Source organism: Hyperolius riggenbachi, chromosome 11 (assembly GCF_040937935.1).
Source record: "Hyperolius riggenbachi isolate aHypRig1 chromosome 11, aHypRig1.pri, whole genome shotgun sequence".
NCBI lineage: Eukaryota > Metazoa > Chordata > Amphibia > Anura > Hyperoliidae > Hyperolius > Hyperolius riggenbachi.
In genome coordinates this window covers 247,988,239-248,008,194 of record NC_090656.1, presented here as the reverse complement: position 1 = coordinate 248,008,194, position 19,956 = coordinate 247,988,239, and the positions used below count along the sequence as shown (strand labels likewise).

Below are 19,956 nucleotides of genomic sequence, written 5' to 3'. Positions count from 1 at the left end.
AAGGCATTCAGAACTCTTCCATGCAAAGTTCTGAATCTCTCAATCGCTGGGGGGAACCTCAATACTCGACAGAGGAAATCAGAAGAATTGGAAGAAGACCAGCGGGGACAGGGAATGCCAGGAACCCTGAAGACAACAAGCAGCTTTAGGAACCTACGGATCAGGTAATCTAGCTCAAAATTAGTTATATTAAATTGCTTTCCCGGTGTAGGGGTACTTCAATAGGTTTAAGCAGATAAGGCAGGGCAGGGCCGAGGCAGCGGCGAGAGAGGCTCCAGCCTCAGGGTGCAGTGTAGGAGGGGGGCGCAGGGCGGAGGCATAGGCAAGAGAGGCTCCAGCCTCAGGACGCAGTGTAGGAGGTGGCGCACGGCCGAGGCAGAGGCTCCATCCACAGGGCGCAATGTAGGAGGGGGACGCTGGGCGGGGCAGATGCAAGAGAGGCTCCAGCCTCAGGGCGCAGTGTAGGAGGTGGCGCACGGCCGAGGCAGAGGCGAGAAAGGCTCCATCCACAGGGCGCAATGTAGGAGGGGGCGCAGGGAGTGGCCAAGCCAGAGGCAAGAGAGGCTCCAGCCTCAGGGCGCAGTGTAGGAGGTAGGCGCAGGGGGCGAGGCTGAGGCAGAGGCGAGAGAGGCTCCAGCCTCAGGGCGCAGTGTAGGAGGAGGTCTAAGGAGATATACAGCATGACAAAAATTTTGTAAACCAACCCTAGTCTCTCAGAGAAGGTTTATCTGCTGTGGTAGGAAAGACGGATATTTTTTTCCGAATGTGTTTTGCAAGGATGAGAAATCTTTTATAACAACTAGCGATACTCATTCAGATTCTGCGAAAATTACTGTATATTTCTGCATTTTCCATAGGAACTCGGAAATTGCATTTCTGAGGGAAATACCACATTACCGCAACTCGGTCATTTTAGCCCAATCACAGAACTCGGTAAGCATTGGACCAATCAGAGAACGCAAAGTCAACGCGGACATATTTGGCCAATCACCCTTTTGTGTCATGGACTGTTAATTTAATTGCTTGCACACTGTTAGACATTTATACATTTTAGTCATCATGTTAAATCAAATTGTAATCAGCAGTTCTGTATTTTGTATCAGTGTTCATATTTCATGTATATCATTGTCTGTATCATTATGTATCCCTTGTTTGTTTTCTTACATTGTACAGCGCTACAGAATATGTTGGCGCTTTATAAATAATAATAATAATAATAATAATAATAATCAGCAGATTCAAAAATGACCAAAAAGAAAAAAAGACTCCTCGGAAATCAGAATCAGAATTTGGAAAACAGAAATCCACTAAATCGGTTATCGACATGGGCAGAAATCTGAATTTTCGTGGAATCGGTAATCAGCGCTTCCGGCCATCGTTAATAACAACCCAGTGAAGTCAATAAGGCAAGATGAAACACATTTTTGCAAAAAATAAATTAAATCAGGAAAAGTCATTGTAATTACTTGAAAATGTCTCTGATGGCAAAAACAATATCACCAGCTGAATCATGCATGATTGGATTTGAGGCAAGGCCGCAAAGGCCATGGCCTAGTGCATCAGGAAGCAAGGGGCGGGCAGCAGGCTGGCACACTAAGGCAGTAAACCGTCAAACATGTAAACCGCAGCAGTCACAAACCCAGTCCACAGCTGCCCTGCTGCTAGGGGGGGAGAAGTGGAACACTGGTCCAGCGCTCCTCCATCCTGTGCTTTGCCCCCCCCCCCCCCCAAGCACAGTACAGAATGGGGAAGGGGGTGTAGGAACAAATGGGACAGGGGGAGCACACAGGACGGGCGATGGGCAGTGCGGTTGGGGGGGGGGGGGGGGGTGGGGGTACAAGGTTGGTGACAGTGGGCCTTGGGTGGTAAAATCTCCAAATCTGGCCCTGGATTCCTGTGTGCGGTGAATGATACCGGCTGCCACTTTGTAATGCTGATGCTGTTGCTCAGAGGCTGAGGCTAATGAGATGCCAATAATCCTGAGATGATTTAAATGTTATGATAATTTTATGCAAATGCATGCAGCTGGAAGGTGGGCCAACTGATTACGGTAGCTACTGCACTCAGAGCATTGTTAATCTGAATAAATGTACATAAAATTAGCCAGTTACCCAGTCAAGGCACAAGTACATTTTTGAAACTGAGAAAGAAACAGCGCTGAAGAATGATTTTCGGTAAATGAAAGATGAGGCGGAAATAGAGTCAAGTTTTTACTGTCATCTCTTCCTTCACGGGTGACACCATAAGCAGCCACTGGAGTCATGGGGATAGGATGAGCATGTTACTCCCCAGTGCAGACAGAGACAGTAATAACCCATTTTCAGAGGTTCTAACCCAGGCTCATTTCTATTGGCAGTCGAGGCTGGTGTCCACCTGAGATGCAGTGATGGAGGCGGAGCAGTGATGGAGGCGGAGCAGTGATGGAGGGGGAAGCAGAGATGGAGGGGAGAGCAGTGATGGAGGTGAGAACAGTGATGGAGGCGGAGCAGTGATGGAGGGGAGAGCAGTGATGGAGGGGGAAGCAGAGATGGAGTGGGGAGCAGTGATAGAGGGAGAGCAGCGGGCACACAGGGACTCAGCCATGGGCAGAGGGACCCGACTCCTCCCCCTCCCCTCGGGCCCTCCCTCCATGCTCGGCCCTTCATTGAAAAGATGTGTGGCAGCGGGAAGCCTCGTAGGCCAAACTCACCTGCCGGGCTCCATGCGACGTTCACCGTTGCCGGGCTTCTCTTTTTTTAGCATCGCTTGCTACTTCCTGTCAGCGGCGCTAGAGACAGAGCAGCCCGGTCGCAGTGAACCTCGAATGGTGCCTCTGAAAAGGCCACAATGGCCCTGGTCTTGGGTAGAGTTGGGCCGAACCTCCGATTTTAGGTTCGCGAACCGGGTTCGCGAACTTTTGCGGAACGTTCGGTTCGCGTTAAAGTTCGCGAACCGCAATAGACTTCAATGGGGATGCGAACTTTGAAAAAAAAAATAATTATGCTGGCCACAAAAGTGATGGAAAAGATGTTTCAAGGGGTCTAACACCTGGAGGGGGGCATGGCGGAGTGGGATACACGCCAAAAGTCCCCGGGAAAAATCTGGATTTGACGCAAAGCAGCGTTTTAAGGGCAGAAATCACATTGAATGCTAAATGACAGGCCTAAAGTGCTTTCAAACATCTTGCATGTGTATACATCAATCAGGTAGTGTAATTAAGGTACTGCTTCACACTGACACACCAAACTCACCGTGTAACGCACCGCAAACAGCTGTTTGTACTAGTGACGGCCGTGCTGGACTGGTGCGCACCATGGCGAGAGTGCAGGTTTTGGTGGCTTTACAGCCCATATGGTCGGCCTGGCTGATGTAGCTGAATGACAGAACAGTGACTGTCCAGCTGATCAAATTTGGTCTGACCACAATGAAGCAACGACCTTATTATCTTTTGTGTGCCCCCCGAGACACTCATCTAGGCGCCGGTCATTGCTTCATTGTGATACGCAAGCCCCTTCACCACGGCAAGGTAATGATCACGAAGGGGAATGGGCGCATGTACATGCCTTTTCTTTTGTTGTTGCAGCTGCCCTCAGTGCAGCCAGAAAAATTAGGCAGTCATGTACACGCACCATAAAAATTATTACAGCGGCCGCCGCTAGCAGCGGCCTAAAAAATTCAGCAATCCGCCTGGAGTCCCGGACCCTGTTGGTGGTGGCGGAGAAGGTAGTGAAGCGGCCTGCAGGCAGACATGCTGTGTGGAGGGACTGGGAGCGACTTAGTCTTTTTGGGGCAGGCCAGGCAGCCAGTCACACGGCGTGCAGGCAGAGATGCTGTGTGTGCGGGGACTGACTTAGTCTTGGGGCGGGCAGCAGCCCTCCGGGATCCATGCCTCATTCATTTTGATAAAGGTGAGGTACTTAACACTTTTGTGACTTAGGCGACTTCTCTTCTCTGTGACAATGCCTCCAGCTGCGCTGAAGGTCCTTTCTGAGAGGACGCTTGCGGCAGGGCAGGAGAGAAGTTGGATGGCAAATTGGGACAGCTCTGGCCACAGGTCAAGCCTGCGCACCCAGTAGTTCAAGGGTTCCTCATCGCTGTTCACAGCAGTGTCTACATCCACACTTAAGGCCAGGTAGTCGGCTACCTGCCGGTCGAGGCGTTGGTGGAGGGTGGATCCGGAAGGGCTACGGCGAGGCGTTGGACTAAAGAACGTCCGCATGTCCGACATCACCATGAGATCGCTGGAGCGTCCTGTCTTTGACTGCGTGGACACGGGAGGAGGATTAGTGGCAGTGGTACCTTGCTGGCGTTGTGCTGTCACATCACCCTTAAAGGCATTGTAAAGCATAGTTGACAGCTGGTTCTGCATGTGCTGCATCCTTTCCACCTTCCGGTGAGTTGGTAACATGTCCGCCACTTTGTGCCTGTACCGAGGGTCTAGTAGTGTGGCCACCCAGTACAGCTCATTCCCCTTGAGGTTTTTTATACGGGGGTCCCTCAACAGGCAGGACAGCATAAAAGACGACATCTGCACAAAGTCGGATCCAGTACCCTCCATCTCCTCTTGCTCTTCCTCAGTGACGTCAGGTAAGTCAACCTCCTCCCCCCAGCCGCGAACAATACCACGGGAAGGTTGAGCAGCACAAGCCCCCTGCGACGCCTGCTGCGGTTGTTCTCCTGCCGCTGTCCCCTCCTCCTCCTCCTCCTCCTCCCCCAAAGAAACACCTTGCTCATCATCCTCTGAGTCTGACTCGTCTTCTGCACACGACCTCTCTTCTTCCTCCTCCTCCCCCCTCTGTGCTGCCGCAGGTGTTGAGGAAACAGCTGGGTCTGATGAAAATTGGTCCCATGCCTGTTCCTGCCGTAACGGTTCCTGGTCACGCTCATTCGCAGCTTCATCCGCCACTCTACGCACAGCACGCTCCAAGAAGTACGCGTAGGGAATTAAGTCGCTGATGGTGCCCTCACTGCGGCTCACCAGGTTGGTCACCACCTCAAACGGCCGCATGAGCCTGCATGCATTTTTCATCAGTGTCCAGTTGTCGGGCCAGAACATCCCCATCTTCCCAGACTGTTTCGTTCTACTCCAGTTGTAGAGGTACTGGGTGACGGCTTTCTTCTGTTCTAGCAGGCGGGAGAACATGAGCAGGGTCGAGTTCCAGCGAGTGGGGCTATCGCAAATGAGGCGTCTCACCGGCATGTTGTTTTTACGCTGAATTTCTGCAAATCGTGCCATGGCTGTGTAAGAGCGCCTCAAATGCCCACAGAACTTCCTGGCCTGCTTCAGGACATCCGCTAAGCCAGGGTACTTTGCCACAAATCTTTGAACCACTAGATTCATGACATGTGCCATGCAGGGTATGTGTGTCAGCTTCCCCATATGCAAAGCGGCAAACAGATTGCTGCCGTTGTCGCACACCACGTTGCCTATCTCCAGGTGGTGCGGGGTCAGCCACTCATCCACCTGTTTCTTAAGAGCAGCCAGGAGAGCTGCTCCAGTGTGACTCTCCGCTTTGAGACAAGCCATGTCTAAGATGGCGTGACACCGTCGTACCTGGCATGCAGCATAGGCCCTGCGGAGCTGGGGCTGTGTAGCTGGAGAGGAGAACTGCCACTCAGCCAAGGAGGAGGAGGAGGACAGCGAAGAGCATGTAGCAGGAGGAGAGGAGGTGGCAGGAGGCCTGCCTGCAAGCCGTGGAGGTGTCACAATTTGGTCCGCCGCTTTCTGCTTGCCATCGTTCACCACCAGGTTCACCCAATGGGCTGTGTAGGTAATGTAGCGGCCCTGCCCGTGCTTGGCAGACCAGCCATCCGTGGTCAGGTGTACCCTTGACCCAACGCTCTTCGCAAGAGATGACACCACTTGCCTCTCAACTTCACGGTGCAGTTGGGGTATGGCCTTTCTCGAAAAATAAGTGCGGCCTGGCATCTTCCACTGCGGTGTTCCGATGGCCACAAATTTACGGAAGGCCTCAGAGTCCACCAGCCGGTATGGTAACAGCTGGCGAGCTAACAGTTCCGCCACGCCAGCTGTCAGACGCCGGGCAAGGGGGTGACTGGCCAAAAGTGGCTTCTTCCGCTCAAAAATTTCCTTCACGGACACCTGACTGCTGCTGTGGGCAGAGGAGCAGGAACCGCTCAAGGGCAGAGGCGGAGTGGAGGAGGGTGCCTGTGAAGGTGCAAGGGAGAAAGCGGCAGAAGCAGATGATGCACCTGAAGGAGGAAGAGGAGAAGGAGGGTGACTTTTCTTTTGTGTGCTGCTGCTGCTTTTGCTCAGGTGGCCATCCCATTGCTGTTTGTGCCTTTTCTCCAGGTGCCTTCGTAAGGCACTTGTCCCTACGTGAGTGTTGGCCTTTCCACGGCTCAATTTTTGTTGGCAGAGCGAACAGATGGCTTTGGTCCGATCTGAGGCACACACATTAAAAAATGTCCACACCGCTGAGCCACCCTGGGATGTGGGCACTATGGGGACCTCAGCAGCTGATGCTGAAGGGCAAGTTGGCTGGCTGTACATAGGTGGCGATACATGGTGCCGGACTCTGCCACCAGCTGTTTCTGACGAAGAGCTGCCCCAGCTTCTTTCAGCAACTTCTCTCCTCCTACTACTCTCTGACTCCCCCTCTGAACTGTCCCCCTCTTCATCTCCTCTATTGGGAACATACAGAGGATCCCTATTACCGTCATCATCGTAGTCATCCTGCCCAGCTTCGCTTGCCTCAGACAAATCCAAACTTGCACCATCAGTAGGTCCTTCATCCTCCTGACACGTTACATCCATAGTGTTGCCGCGTAACTCAGACATATTAGCTGGTGAAAATTCATCTGGCTGTAACAACAATGGCTGTGCATCAGTGATTTCAACACTAAATAATTCTTGCGAAGTGTCAAATGCAGCGGAAGTGGTGCTAGTAGTAGCGCTGGTGGCTGAGCAAGATGAGGTGTTCTGTGTCGCTAAATACTCAACCACGTCCTGACAATCTTGGGAGGTGATGGGACGTGCCTTCTTCCGAGCACTGTACTGTGGGCCAGGTCCACACGAAATTACATTTACACGACCTCGCGCAGACCTGCCGGGTGGCCTTCCTCTGCCTCTGCCACTACCTCTTCCTCTTCCTCTACCTGTTTTGTCCATATTGGGTATGCACGGAGTGGTATATCACACTGCGTGCACTCACGTAGGTAGGTGGGTTCACTTAACTGCACAGGTATGCGCACTGATGCGGTGGGTTCACTGAACAGAACAGGTATACAGTGGCGGGTCCACTGAACAAAACAGGTATACAGTGGCGGGTCCACTGAACAGAACAGGTATACAGTGGCGGGTCCACTGAACAGAACAGGTATACAGTGGCGGGTCCACTGAACAGAACAGGTATACAGTGGCGGGTTCACAGAACAGGTATGCAGTGGCAGGATCACTGAACACAATAGGTATGCAGTGGCGTGTTCACTAAACAGGTATACAGTGGCGGGTCCACTGAACAGAACAGGTATACAGTGGCGGGTTCACAGAACAGGTATACAGTGGCGGGTCCACTGAACAGAACAGGTATACAGTGGCGGGTCCACTGAACAGAACAGGTATACAGTGGCGGGTCCACTGAACAGAACAGGTATACAGTGGCGGGTCCACTGAACAGAACAGGTATACAGTGGCGGGTCCACTGAACAGAACAGGTATACAGTGGCGGGTCCACTGAACAGAACAGGTATACAGTGGCGGGTTCACAGAACAGGTATACAGTGGCGGGTCCACTGAACAGAACAGGTATACAGTGGCGGGTCCACTGAACAGAACAGGTATACAGTGGCGGGTTCACAGAACAGGTATACAGTGGCGGGTCCACTGAACAGAACAGGTATACAGTGGCGGGTTCACAGAACAGGTATGCAGTGGCAGGATCACTGAACAGGTATGCAGTGGCAGGATCACTGAACAGGTATGGAGTGGCAGGATCACAGTACAGGTATGCAGTGGGCTGAGGGCTCACTGAACAGAACAGGTATGCAGTGGCAGGATCACTGAACAGGTATGGAGTGGCAGGATCACAGTGCAGGTATGCAGTGGGCTGAGGGCTCACTGAACAGAATAGGTATGCAGTGGCAGGATCACTGAACAGGTATGCAGTGGCAGGATCACTGAACAGGTATGCAGTGGCAGGATCACAGTACAGGTATGCAGTGGGCTGAGGGCTCACTGAACAGAACAGGTATGCAGCCAGGAAGAAGTTAAGCCTAACTAATCTTTCCCTATATGAGAGACTGCAGCAGCTCGCCCTACTCTCACTAATGCAGGCACACGAGTGGCCGTAATGGCCGCCGCTGCCTGCCTTATATAAGGGGGGGTGGGGCTCCAGGGGCTAGTGTAGCCTAATTGGCTACACTGGGCCTGCTGACTGTGATGTAGAGGGTCAAAGTTGACCCTCAGTGCATTATGGGGCGAACCGAACTTCTTCCGCAAAAGGTTCGCGTGCGGTACCCGCACGCGAACCACCTACGTTCGCGCGAACCACGTTCGCCGGCGAACCGTTCGGCCCAACTCTAGTCTTGGGGAGCAGGGGATGGCTGGACATGGAAAAGAGCTTCCTGCTTATGGAGATGGAAAAAGGAAGCTGCAAAATGGAAGTGACACATGGAAGAGGAGTGCTCAAGGGAGCTGTGCATGTGTCATACTCGCGGTCTGGGCCAATGGCGTGCTGCTCCTGTGTGTTAGAGCCAGGCAGGCCATGGTTTTGTTTGTTTAGCTAAGTGCATAGAGCCTTATGGTGTTTTGCCTTATGCACATGAGTGAATAACGCACATTCCTTTGCACATGCACGGTACGCAAAGTTTGGTACCAAAGCGTGCTACCTGTGCACATAAAAGGCAGCGTCTGGCGGCACATTGTGCTGATTGTTCTGTCAGCTTTGGCCAGTGTTCCTGCTGCCTGATACTATCAGTTCCTGTTTGATCTCTTCTTATTGACCTTGGCTTCTTATACCGTTTACAACTGAACTCTGCCTGTCCTGATCCTTGGCTTGTGACCCAATTACGCTTGAATTCCGCCAGCCTTGACCTTTGGCCTGTTTACTGTGTACACTTGTTTTGTGCCTTCCCAGGAATATCCTTGACGGAGAACTCCACAACTGTTTTCTGAGTCACTGGTGGGGCACTCCCAGGGGTCATGACCTAGCGACTACTAGGCAGCAAAGTGGTTCATTGCCTAATAGGAGTAGCGGCCCACCACTCCTTGCAGAGTACTCTGGTGAAGTAGACCACCTTGGTAGAGTCGACTACTGGTGAAGTTGACAGAACACGTACGAGGGAACTTCCCGCCAGAAGACGTGGGTGCAGGATACAGCCATTATATGACTTATCCTGCTGCTGCAGAAGTCCCAGCGGCGTTAATTACTATTCCCCCTCCAGGTCCATGTGGATGGTGGGGAATTACAGTGTTTTAAAAGTAACTTCAGCTCTGTCTTCTGACGACGCCGAAGTTACTCACTGTGCGCTGATATAGTTGCAATAGCATATGTGGTCAGTAGAAGAGCCAGGCACCTCTGTGAGGTGACAGAGTCAGAGACAGAGGTGCCTGGCTCTTCTACTGACCACATATGCTATTGCTCCGTTGTTATTGCCTGATGAAGCGGGATCAAACCTGCGAAACGCGTTGCATATTTAGAGTTCATAAATAAAATATATTGACTGTCTTTACTACAGTCGTTGTGTGTCTACTTGGAGGAGGTAAGTCCACCACTACCTCCTCTATTTCCCAAGAATTTGGTTTTTAAGCTCATTTAGCTTTCTTTTATCCTTTTGGCGCCTCTGTTCTCCTGCATAATATTAAGTCCACCCTGGGTGGAGGGTTGAACCCCCTTTTTCTTATCTACAGAGAGCGACTTCTTATTCTTATTCCTGAGTGGGGACAGGAAAATCTCCCCACCTGCCTTTACAGTGGTTGCCTAATGGTAACCCTGGTTTGTGAGTATTAATATTTACTCTATCTAGTAACCATTTACCACTACATATTACACTATTGGGGCTCTTGGTGTTCCCTGTTTTTAGCACATGATCATGTCTAGCAAATCAGAGTCTTTCATATCTATCAAACTGATCACATGGTTCTCCATGAGTTCTCCTAGACATGGCCATCACTGCAGAAAAGCGGGCTGCACATGGAATGGGAGGAGCGCTGTTGCACATGGATAGGGAGAAACAACAAAGTAGGCTAAGGGGTGCAAAAAATCCCTACTTGACCACCCATAGTAAAATCTACGAACATTATATGAACGCTAGTTTCTGACACACAGTAGATTTTACAGCAGCAGTCCTGATCGCGGACCCCTTCTGGAATGGATAAGGAATTTGAGAAGATAGTTAGATATTTTTGGTTGACAAATTTGGAAAATTCCCGTTTGTTTCATTTTTATTTTCCCTCAAAACACGGGCAAATTCAAGATTTATTGTAATAAAATGGTATCAAAATAAAGCCCTATTTGTCCCCGAAAAAAACACAAGACTTAAAGTGGATCCGAGGTGAACTTTTACTCATTGCATAATTGCGTTCCTTTCCTATTGTTTATAGGGCGTTCCTTAAGCCAAATACTTTTTTTGTTTTTGTTTTAATAAAGGTTTTTTTGCTCAAGATGCAGATAAGCCTGCCTCTGTGTAATGTTTACAAACAACATGGCTGCCATCATTGTATCATAGGAATAATCAATCATATTCTATTAAAGCTTTTTTCCAGCTAGATTTGCTGTGTAAACTTGAGATAAGATATATAGACAAGTTACTTGTTATAGTTAGTTTTTCATCTGGGATCCGCTTTAATATGTTTGGGTAGACCAACCCCGGTCTCCTGTGACATAGGAGACATAGGAGACCAGGCCAGGGTTTTGAATCTCGGCTCTTCCTGTTCAGAAAGCCAGCAGCTATTCAGTAAGGAGACCTTGGGCAAGACTCCCTAACACTGCCATTTTCTACTGAGTGCGCCCCTGGTGGTGCTTTAAAGAGACATTGAAGCGGAAAAAAATATATGATATAATGAATTGGTTGTGTACTATGAATAATTACTAGAAGATTAGCAGCAAAGAATATATTCTCATATTTTTATTATTCAGGTATATAGTGTTTTTTCTAACATTGCATCATTCTCTAATAGGTGCAGATTACACAACACTCAGCATTCAAAATGATTCTTTCAGAGCAGTCTGTGAACTAATGACCTCTCCTCTGCCAGAGGAAAAGTAAATAGTTAACTAACAGTTGAGATAATAAAAGTCAGATAACAGCCCTCTCCAGGACTTTGAAAGTTGTAGAGATAATGGCTTTTTTGTATAGAGATAACAACTGGAGTTTCTTAACTCTTCCTGTACTGGAAACAATTAGACTGATGTATCTGATCTTAATGTTTTATTTCTTAGCTGTACTACACATACAAATCATAATATCATAGTTTTTTTTTCGCTTTAGTGTCTCTTTAAGTCCGCTAGGAGAAAACATGATATAATGTTCTGTGTCTTGTCTGAGATCTTTCAACTCAAGCAAAGGAAGGCATAGCAGAAGTGTAAAAATTGGCTTGGTCCTGAAGTGGTCTAAAGAAAAAGAGGATTTGGCCAAAGCTGGACTTCATATTATGGGCATTGTTCACTTACCATCGTAACAGGTTCCGTACATACATCCATCCTCCTTCCAGGGAGTGACTGAACTGTGATCTGCAACACAATGCCATTATTTACCAGTAAGCGGTGTTTTTATATCAAGGCTATACATGCACTATCCTTTAAGCATGATGTAATTTTCTTTCTGGGTTCCAGATTATCCCTACAATATAGAAATAGTGATGGTCTAGGAGAACTCATGGAGAAGCATGTGATTAGTTTCGTCAGGTGATAGATAAGTCTCTGATTATAATTAGTGATGGTGGCGTCTAGGAGAAGTCATAGAGAAGCATGTGATCAGTGTAGTCAGGTGATAGATATGTAAGTCTCTGATTAGTGGTGATCGTGTCTAGGAGAAGTCATGGAGAAGCATGTGATTAGTTTCGTCGGGTGATAGATAAGTCTCTGATTATAATTAGCGATGGTGGCGTCTAGGAGAAGTCATAGAGAAGCATGTGATCAGTCTGGTCAGGTGATAGATATGTAAGTCTCTGATTAGTGATGGTGTGTCTAGGAGAAGCCATGGAGAAGCATGTGATCAATCTGGTCAGGTGATAGATATGTAAGTCTCTGATTAGTGATGGTCATGTCTGGGAGACAGGGCCGGCCCGCCCATGAGGCGGGGTGAAACTTTTGCCTCAGGCGGCACTTCTGGAGGGGCGGCAGCCGCCCGTCTGTGTGTGTGGGGGGCCGCCCGAGCTGGAGGGGATAGCGGGCAGGAAGGGGGTATTGGGCCTAGCGGCGGGGAGGGGGGTCGGACCCCCCCCTCCCTCGCCTGGGTCCCCCGTCCTCCGCTCCCCTCCAGCTTTAGAAGTGAGGTCGCTGGCTGCAGCTATATTGTAAGAGGCAACGGGCGGGGAGGACTCACCTCTTCCTCGTTCCAGCCCGAGCCTGCGCTCCACTGACGTCACTTCCTGCTACGCCGCAGGAAGTGATGTCAGTGGAGCGCAGGCTCGGGCTGGAACGAGGAAGAGGTGAGTGATCCCCGCCCGTTGCCTCTTACAATATAGCTGCAGCCAGCGACCTCACTTCTAAAGCTGGAGGGGAGCGGAGGACGGGGGACCCAGGCGAGGGAGGGGGGGGTCCGACCCCCCTCCCCGCCGCTAGGCCCAATACCCCCTTCCTGCCCGCTATCCCCTCCAGCTCGGGCAGCCCCCCCCACACACACACGGCTTTGGGGGGGGGGGGGGGGCGGCGATTTTTTTGAATTTTGCCTCAGGCGGCAAAAAGTCTAGGGCCGGGCCTGCTAGGAGAAGTCATGGAGAAGCATGTGATCAGTGTGGTCAGGTGATAGATATGCAAGTCTCTGATTAGTGATGGTCATGTCTAGGAGAAGTCATGGAGAAGCATGTGATCAGTCTGGTCAGGTGATAGATATGTAAGTCTCTGATTAGTGATGGTCGTGTCTAGGAGATGTCATGGAGAAGCATGTGATCAGTCTGGTCAGGTGATAGATATGTAAGTCTCTGATTAGTGATGGTGTGTCTAGGAGAAGTCATGGAGAAGCATGTGATCAGTCTGGTCAGGTGATGGATATGTAAGTCTCTGATTAGTGATGGTCATGTCTAGGAGAAGTCATGGAGACACATGTGATCAGTGTGGTCAGGTGACAGATATGTAAGTCTCTGATTAGTGATGGTCGTGTCTAGGAGAAGTCATGGAGAAGCATGTGATCAGTGTGGTCAGGTGATAGATATGCAAGTCTCTGATTAGTGATGGTCGTGTCTAGCAGAAGTCATGGAGAAGCATGTGATCAGTCTGGTCAGGTGCTAGATATATAAGTCTCTGATTAGTGATGGTCGTGTCTAGGAGAAGTCATGGAGAATCATGTGATCAGTGTGGTCAGGTGACAGATATGTAAGTCTCTGATTAGTGATGGTCGTGTCTAGGAGAAGTCATGGAGAAGCAAGTGATCAGTTTGGTCAGGTGATAGATATGTAAGTCTCTGATTTGCTAGTCTTGATCATGTACTAAAGCAAGATGTTATCACAGCAAATCAGAGATTTGCAAATCACATGCTTCTCCATGACTTCTCCTATACATGACCATCACTACATTTAAACATAATAGACTGAGATTCCACATACTGTATATGCAGTGGGGCAATCGAATGTAAGCTCCTCTGGTGCAAGAACTAATGGGAATTGTCCAATGTTTTACAAATATTTACAAATATTTTGTGTGTGTGTGTGGGGTGGGGGGTGGGGGGTGGGGGAGGGTGCGTGAGAAGCTATAAAGGCTGAGGTGTCTTAGGGTGCAGGTAAAATGGTGATGATCCAGCACGAACCAGGATTGCTCACTGCTGCCTTCAAAATGGGCCTAGTACGGTAAAGGATGTACAGATATGATAACTAAAAGGAAAGTGATCAGGTGAATCAGCTAAACTAGTAAATGACAATAATATAGAGACAGCCCAATAATTTTGGGGCAACCCTTTTTTGGAATCCTGCAGCTAAACAAAAAAGGTTTAGTGATATAGTGTCTCATATGCTGACACAGTCTTTCAGTGTCCCAGAAGCTAAAATCTATGAACTATTGACCCTTTTCACCTATCACCTGCGCTCAGAAGCTGTGCTCAGCAATGGAAGAGTTGCATAGCCATTTCTTATTAGTTAGGGTTCCACTATAGTCCAACTACAGTAGGTCTCCACTGGAAAGAAACGGTGCAGAGTACCACCAAAAGCTGATGGGGCTCAGTTACCGAGGCAGAGGCGAGAGAGGCTCCAGCCTCAGGGCGCAGTGTAGGAGGGGCGCACAACTCACTCAGGTATCATTCCTCTATTGTGTTTGAAGCAGAGAGAAGCAAGAAAAGGGGATGCATGGCAGTGACTGCAAGCCAGATAACTAGATATTAAGGAGTTGGGGGCGCACTTTAATCTTATTGCAATCAGTGTTTGACGGCTGGGGTGGGAGGGATGGAGGAGGGTCCTCTTAGTGTAATAGCAATCAGTGTGTGATGGCTGGGGTGGGAGGGATGGGGGAGGGGCCTCTTAGTCTAATAGCAATCAGTGTGTGACGGCTGGGGTGGGAGGGATGGGAGGGGCCTTTTAGTGTAATAGCAATCAGTGTGTGATGGCTGGGGTGGGAGGGATGTAGAGGGGCCTCTAAAGCAGGCCATACACTGGCTCGATTCACGGCCGTTTCGACAGCAGATCCGATCCTGGGATCGGATCTGCTGCCAATCGCTTGCGCTAAACGCACCCGCCGATCCGATTCCCTCCCGAAATCGGATCGGACCGTCGATCGCGCCGTGCGGGAAATTACCCTCGATCGCCCGGCGGTAGGAGCGCGTCGCTTGCGGCGTACGATTCGGGCCCGATCCGAGCATGTATACATTACCTGAAGCTGGCTCCGGGGTCCTCTTCTCCTCGCTGCACCGCATTTCCGCATGTCCCAGTGTACGCTTATACTTCCTGTGTCACTCCGGTGACCAGGAAGTTGAAATAGAGGGCGCTCTATTTGAACTTCCTGGTCACGGAGTAACACAGGAAGCGCCGGGATGGAGCAAGAACAGCGGTGCGGTGCAGTGCGGAGAAGACGCCCGGGAGCCAGCCTCAGGTAATGTATACGGGGGGGGGGGGGGGGGGGACAGGCGGCAGGAGCAGCTGAACAGATTGTGATCGGTTTCAGGCTGAAATCGATTCACAATCTGTTTGCAGTAAAGGCAGCCATACGATCCCTATCTGATCAGATTCGATCAGATAGGGATCTGTCAGCTGGTCGATCTAATGGCACATCGACCAGTGTATGGCCACCTTTAGTGTAATAGCAATCAGTGTGTGATGGCTGGGGTGGGAGGGATGGAGGAGGGGCCTCTTAGTGTAATAGCAATCAGTGTGTGATGGCTGGGGTGGGAGGGATGGGGAGGGGCCTCTTAGTGTAATAGCAATCAGTGTGTGATGGCTGGGGTGGGAGGGATGGAGGAGGGGCCTCTTAGTGTAATAGCAATCAGTGTGTGAAGGCTAGTGTGGGAGGGATGGGGAGGGGCCTCTTAGTGTAATAGCAATCAGTGTGTGATGGCTGGGGTGGGAGGGATAGAGGGGCCTCTTAGTGTAATAGCAATCAGTGTGTGACGGCTGGGGTGGGAGGGATGGAGGAGGGGCCTCTTAGTGTAATAGCAATCAGTGTGTGACGGCTGGGGTGGGAGGGATGGGGAGGGGCCTCTTAGTGTAATAGCAATCAGTGTGTGACGGCTGGGGTGGGAGGGATGGGGGCGCCTCTTAGTGTAATAGCAATCAGTGTGTGATGGCTGGGGTGGGAGGGATGGGGGAGGGGCCTCTTAGTCTAATAGCAATCAGTGTGTGACGGCTGGGGTGGGAGGGATGGGAGGGGCCTTTTAGTGTAATAGCAATCAGTGTGTGATGGCTGGGGTGGGAGGGATGGGGAGGGGCCTCTTAGAGTAATAGCAATCAGTGTGTGATGGCTGGGGTGGGAGGGATGGAGGAGGGGCCTCTTAGTGTAATAGCAATCAGTGTGTGACGGCTGTGGTGGGAGGGATGGAGGGGCCTCTTAGTGTAATAGCAATCAGTGTGTGACGGCTGGGGTGGGAGGGATGGGGGAGGGGCCTCTTAGTGTAATAGCAATCAGTGTGTGACGGCTGTGGTGGGAGGGATGGAGGGGCCTCTTAGTGTAATAGCAATCAGTGTGTGATGGCTGGGGTGGGAGGGATGGGGGAGGGGCCTCTTAGTCTAATAGCAATCAGTGTGTGATGGCTGGGGTGGGAGGGATGAGGGAGGGGCCTCTTAGTGTAATAGCAATCAGTGTGTGATGGCTGGGGTGGGAGGGATGGAGGGGCCTCTTAGTGTAATAGCAATCAGTGTGTGATGGCTGGGGTGGGAAGGATGGAGGAGGGGCCTCTTAGTGTAATAGCAATCAGTGTGTGACTGCTGGGGTGGGAGGGAGGGAGGGGCCTCTTAGTGTAATAGCAATCAGTGTGTGACGGCTGGGGTGGAAGGGATGGAGGGGCCTCTTAGTATAATAGCAATCAGTGTGTGAAGGCTGGGGTGGGAGGGATGGAGGGGCCTCTTAGTGTAATAGCAATCAGTGTGTGGCGGCTGGGGTGGGAGGGATGGGGAGGGGCCTCTTAGTGTAATAGCAATCAGTGTGTGGTGGCTGGGGTGGGAGGGATGGGGGGGTGCACTTTGGTGTCTCAGCCTTGGGTGCTGGAGGACCTTGTCCCGGCTCTGAGTGTCCATCTGCCCCTCACTCACAGAGAGACGTCACACTGAACTGGTTGTTGTACACATGATAGGTAGTCATCATACCTGTTTGTTCTGTCTTGATGACGACATTGAGAGACTGGAGCATCTGGCTGCCATACTGACCTGTAAGATGGAAATTGACAGATTTATCGTAATACCCTAATTGTGCACCAACAAAAAGATACCTGTCCAAGCACAGGTGAAGCATGACATTAACAATCTTTATCACTTTTTTGGAGTTAGAGTCTTGATCACATCTCAGGAGCCTATAGGCACAGATGTCCTGGCACCCTAGGCTCCGCCCTCCATGAACCTACAAACCCCCGCCGCACCGCACAGCAAGTCACCTCTCCCTTATTCCCCTTGCCCAGCGTAGGTATCTACAGGTGTCATTTAGTAGCCAGAGCTACCGTGCCCCAAGTTGAAGGGAGTTCTTGACAGTGGAATGCTGAGAGTCAGGTGAGTAATCTCTCATTTACACTCTGATCAGGACTCTGCATAGCGAAGGAGGGAGGCACTTGGGTAGGGGAATGAGCCACCTTTCCATTATCAGGCGCCTGTAGGCATGTGCCTTTAGTGGCTTATGGTAAATCCGGCCCTGGCCCTGATGGTGTATTCTTAAGCTTCATGCCTAGATAGTTCTCAGCTTAGGTGGTTGGTCAGGGCCGCCTCTACCCAAAAAACAAGCATGTATACAGTGGCCCCCAATTTTCCTCAACACATTGACGAGTGGTCCACCTAGCAGATGGACTCAGCCGAGATCTGGCCGGAGTCATTGTCTTTAGGGTCACTCCACTCCCTCGGCCGTCAGCCCCTTCACCCTATCTGCATTTCTCCCGGCCGACGGTCCTTGTATCTGTGTATGAGGCTTTAGGGCAGGGGCAGGGAACCTATGGCTCGGGAGACACAGGAACAGTTTTTTTTCCTCAAGCGGTAGCCATACTTAATGCTGAACCACGTTAGAGCTGCTAGGACTGAAAGTAATCAGCACAGAACTAAACATGAACAATTCTCACATTGCTTACTGCCACTATACTTATAATGTCCTTAACTTGTAATATTCACACTGTCTGTCCTTGTATTGTTTTTGTTTGTTTTTGTTAAGCAACTGCCAAGACAAATTCCTTGTAGGTGCAAACTTACTTGGCGAAAATAAATTGATTCTGATTCTGATTCTGATTCTGATGTGACTCTTTTGATGGCTGCATCTGGCTCACCATTGGGGGTTGATTCACTAAGCTACGCTGCTGAAGAAGTGCAGCTTAGTGTGGCAGCACAAGTCAGATTTTGAAAAGGCAAAGTGCGGGGATCTCGCCCTACAAAGTGAATCAACCCCCAAGTTAGCTAGCTAATGGTACAAGCTGTTAGTCAGTATTTCTCCTGTCTGGCTCTCGGGGAAATTGCTGATGCTGCTGAAACCCAAGAGAAGCTGAAGACGTGTCTGACACTTACGCTGCCTGGAGGATCAACTGTATACACATCACTACGGCAACAAGGATATGAGCCCTCTGCTGCGCACTGTCCCAGTTTAAAAACATAGTGTATGGCTCTCATGGAATTACATTTTGAAATATGTGGCTTCTATTTCTCTCTCAGCCAAAGAGGCTCCTGACCCCTGTGCTAGGGGGGCAGTTGCTGTGTCTTCTGCAGGTCATAGCATTGGGAAAAAGCTGTCAAACTGCAAAAACTGGGTGACAGTAAGTCAGAAACATTGTAGAAGATTGTGAGGAAATGTAACAGGAACAGGGGCGTATCTGGGTAATACAGGGCCTATGGCAAACACTGACATTGTGCCTCCATGGTCCCCAATTAGAATCAGGTAGCCATGTGCCTTTCAGTTAAATAAAAAAATAGTCACTGGATTCCAGATAAAATAATCATATTTCCATGGGCTTGATTCACCAAGCCGCGCTAACGCATAGCACGACCGCGCTATGCGTTTAGCACGCAATGTGACGCAAATGAAGGTTTACACACGTAAGGATTTACATGTGCACGCTAACGAAGGTGTTCGCACGGTAATGTGCGCACTTTGCCGTGTTTGGGCGCACACGTAAATCTTTACGCGCATAAACCTTCACACGCATCACATTGCGTGCTAAACGCATAGCGCGGTCGTGTTATCCATTAGCAAGACTTTGTGAGTCAAGCCTCATGACTCCAGATAAAAGAATCAAGTAGTCACTTGCCTCCCAATAAAAATATTTAAGTAGCCAGGTGCCTCACGATAAACAAATCAAATAAGTTAACCACTTAAGGACCACAGCCTTCCACCCTTCTAGTGACCAGGCTGTTTTTCACAATTTATTTATGATGGGTAATGACTAGTTGTAAGCTAGAATAGCACTGTCATTATGAAATGGATAAGTTTATGTGCTTATATGGATTTGTGCTATAATGTATTAAAAATGATGGTTGCCCTGTAAACGGAGTCTCCCCCGTATGGCTGGGCACTGACCTGTTTTAATTTGACCAATTTTTAATTTTTTCTAATTTTTTAGTGAGTCTTATGTCTTTTTACTCATTCTGTAACTTATAGTGGGGACAGAATTGGAGGTTGAAAATAGCGTTGCGCTTGCATAAAAAGGTCCCTATTACGTGTTATGCGGATGAGATTAGGGCAGGGAGAGTATGAGGTAGGTATCGCGCTGTTTTTTCTCCAGGTGACTGTTACTTTTTAGCATCTGGATGGAGTATATTATGGTGGAGCGCAGAGTTGGAACGCAGCACACGTAGTTTTGAAGGGATCATGCGCAGAGGTATAGTGGGGTGGGTGATTATTCTGCCATTGGTCTTCTATTGGACGGTTTAGAATAGTGGGTGTATCCCTCCTGCTGGGACCCAATCGCTAGTAGAGGATTCATAGGAGGGAGTGTGTTACAATGGAACGCACATTAGGTGGGAGGAAGGGCTTCCTGAGGGAGGGACGACGGGAGTATTTAATGGCTTTCATACCTACCATGATCTCAGCTTCTGATGAGTCATAACGACGAAACATGTAAGGCGGGGTCTGGGACAAGGAAGTGAAAGCCAAGACGAGTGCGGGCGGACGAGCGGCGCTGAGGTTTGGGATTGGAAGTGCACGCCACTCTACCAGCAGCCTAGGAACTACAAGTGCCAGCCGGGGCCCTACTAAA

The 19,956-nt window shown here is 49.9% G+C and overlaps 1 protein-coding gene across 1 annotated transcript in view; it reads right to left on the bottom strand.

Moving 5' to 3' along the window:
- The window catches only part of EHF (ETS homologous factor), a 161,308-nt gene that overhangs the window by 15,987 nt on the left and 125,365 nt on the right, over positions 1-19,956 (bottom strand). The window contains exons 4-5 of the mRNA XM_068261473.1: positions 16,883-16,942; positions 11,613-11,672 (exon numbers count right to left, since the gene is read on the bottom strand). Coding sequence (XP_068117574.1) covers positions 11,613-11,672; positions 16,883-16,942 — 120 coding nt within the window. The remainder of the gene's footprint in view (positions 1-11,612; positions 11,673-16,882; positions 16,943-19,956) is intronic.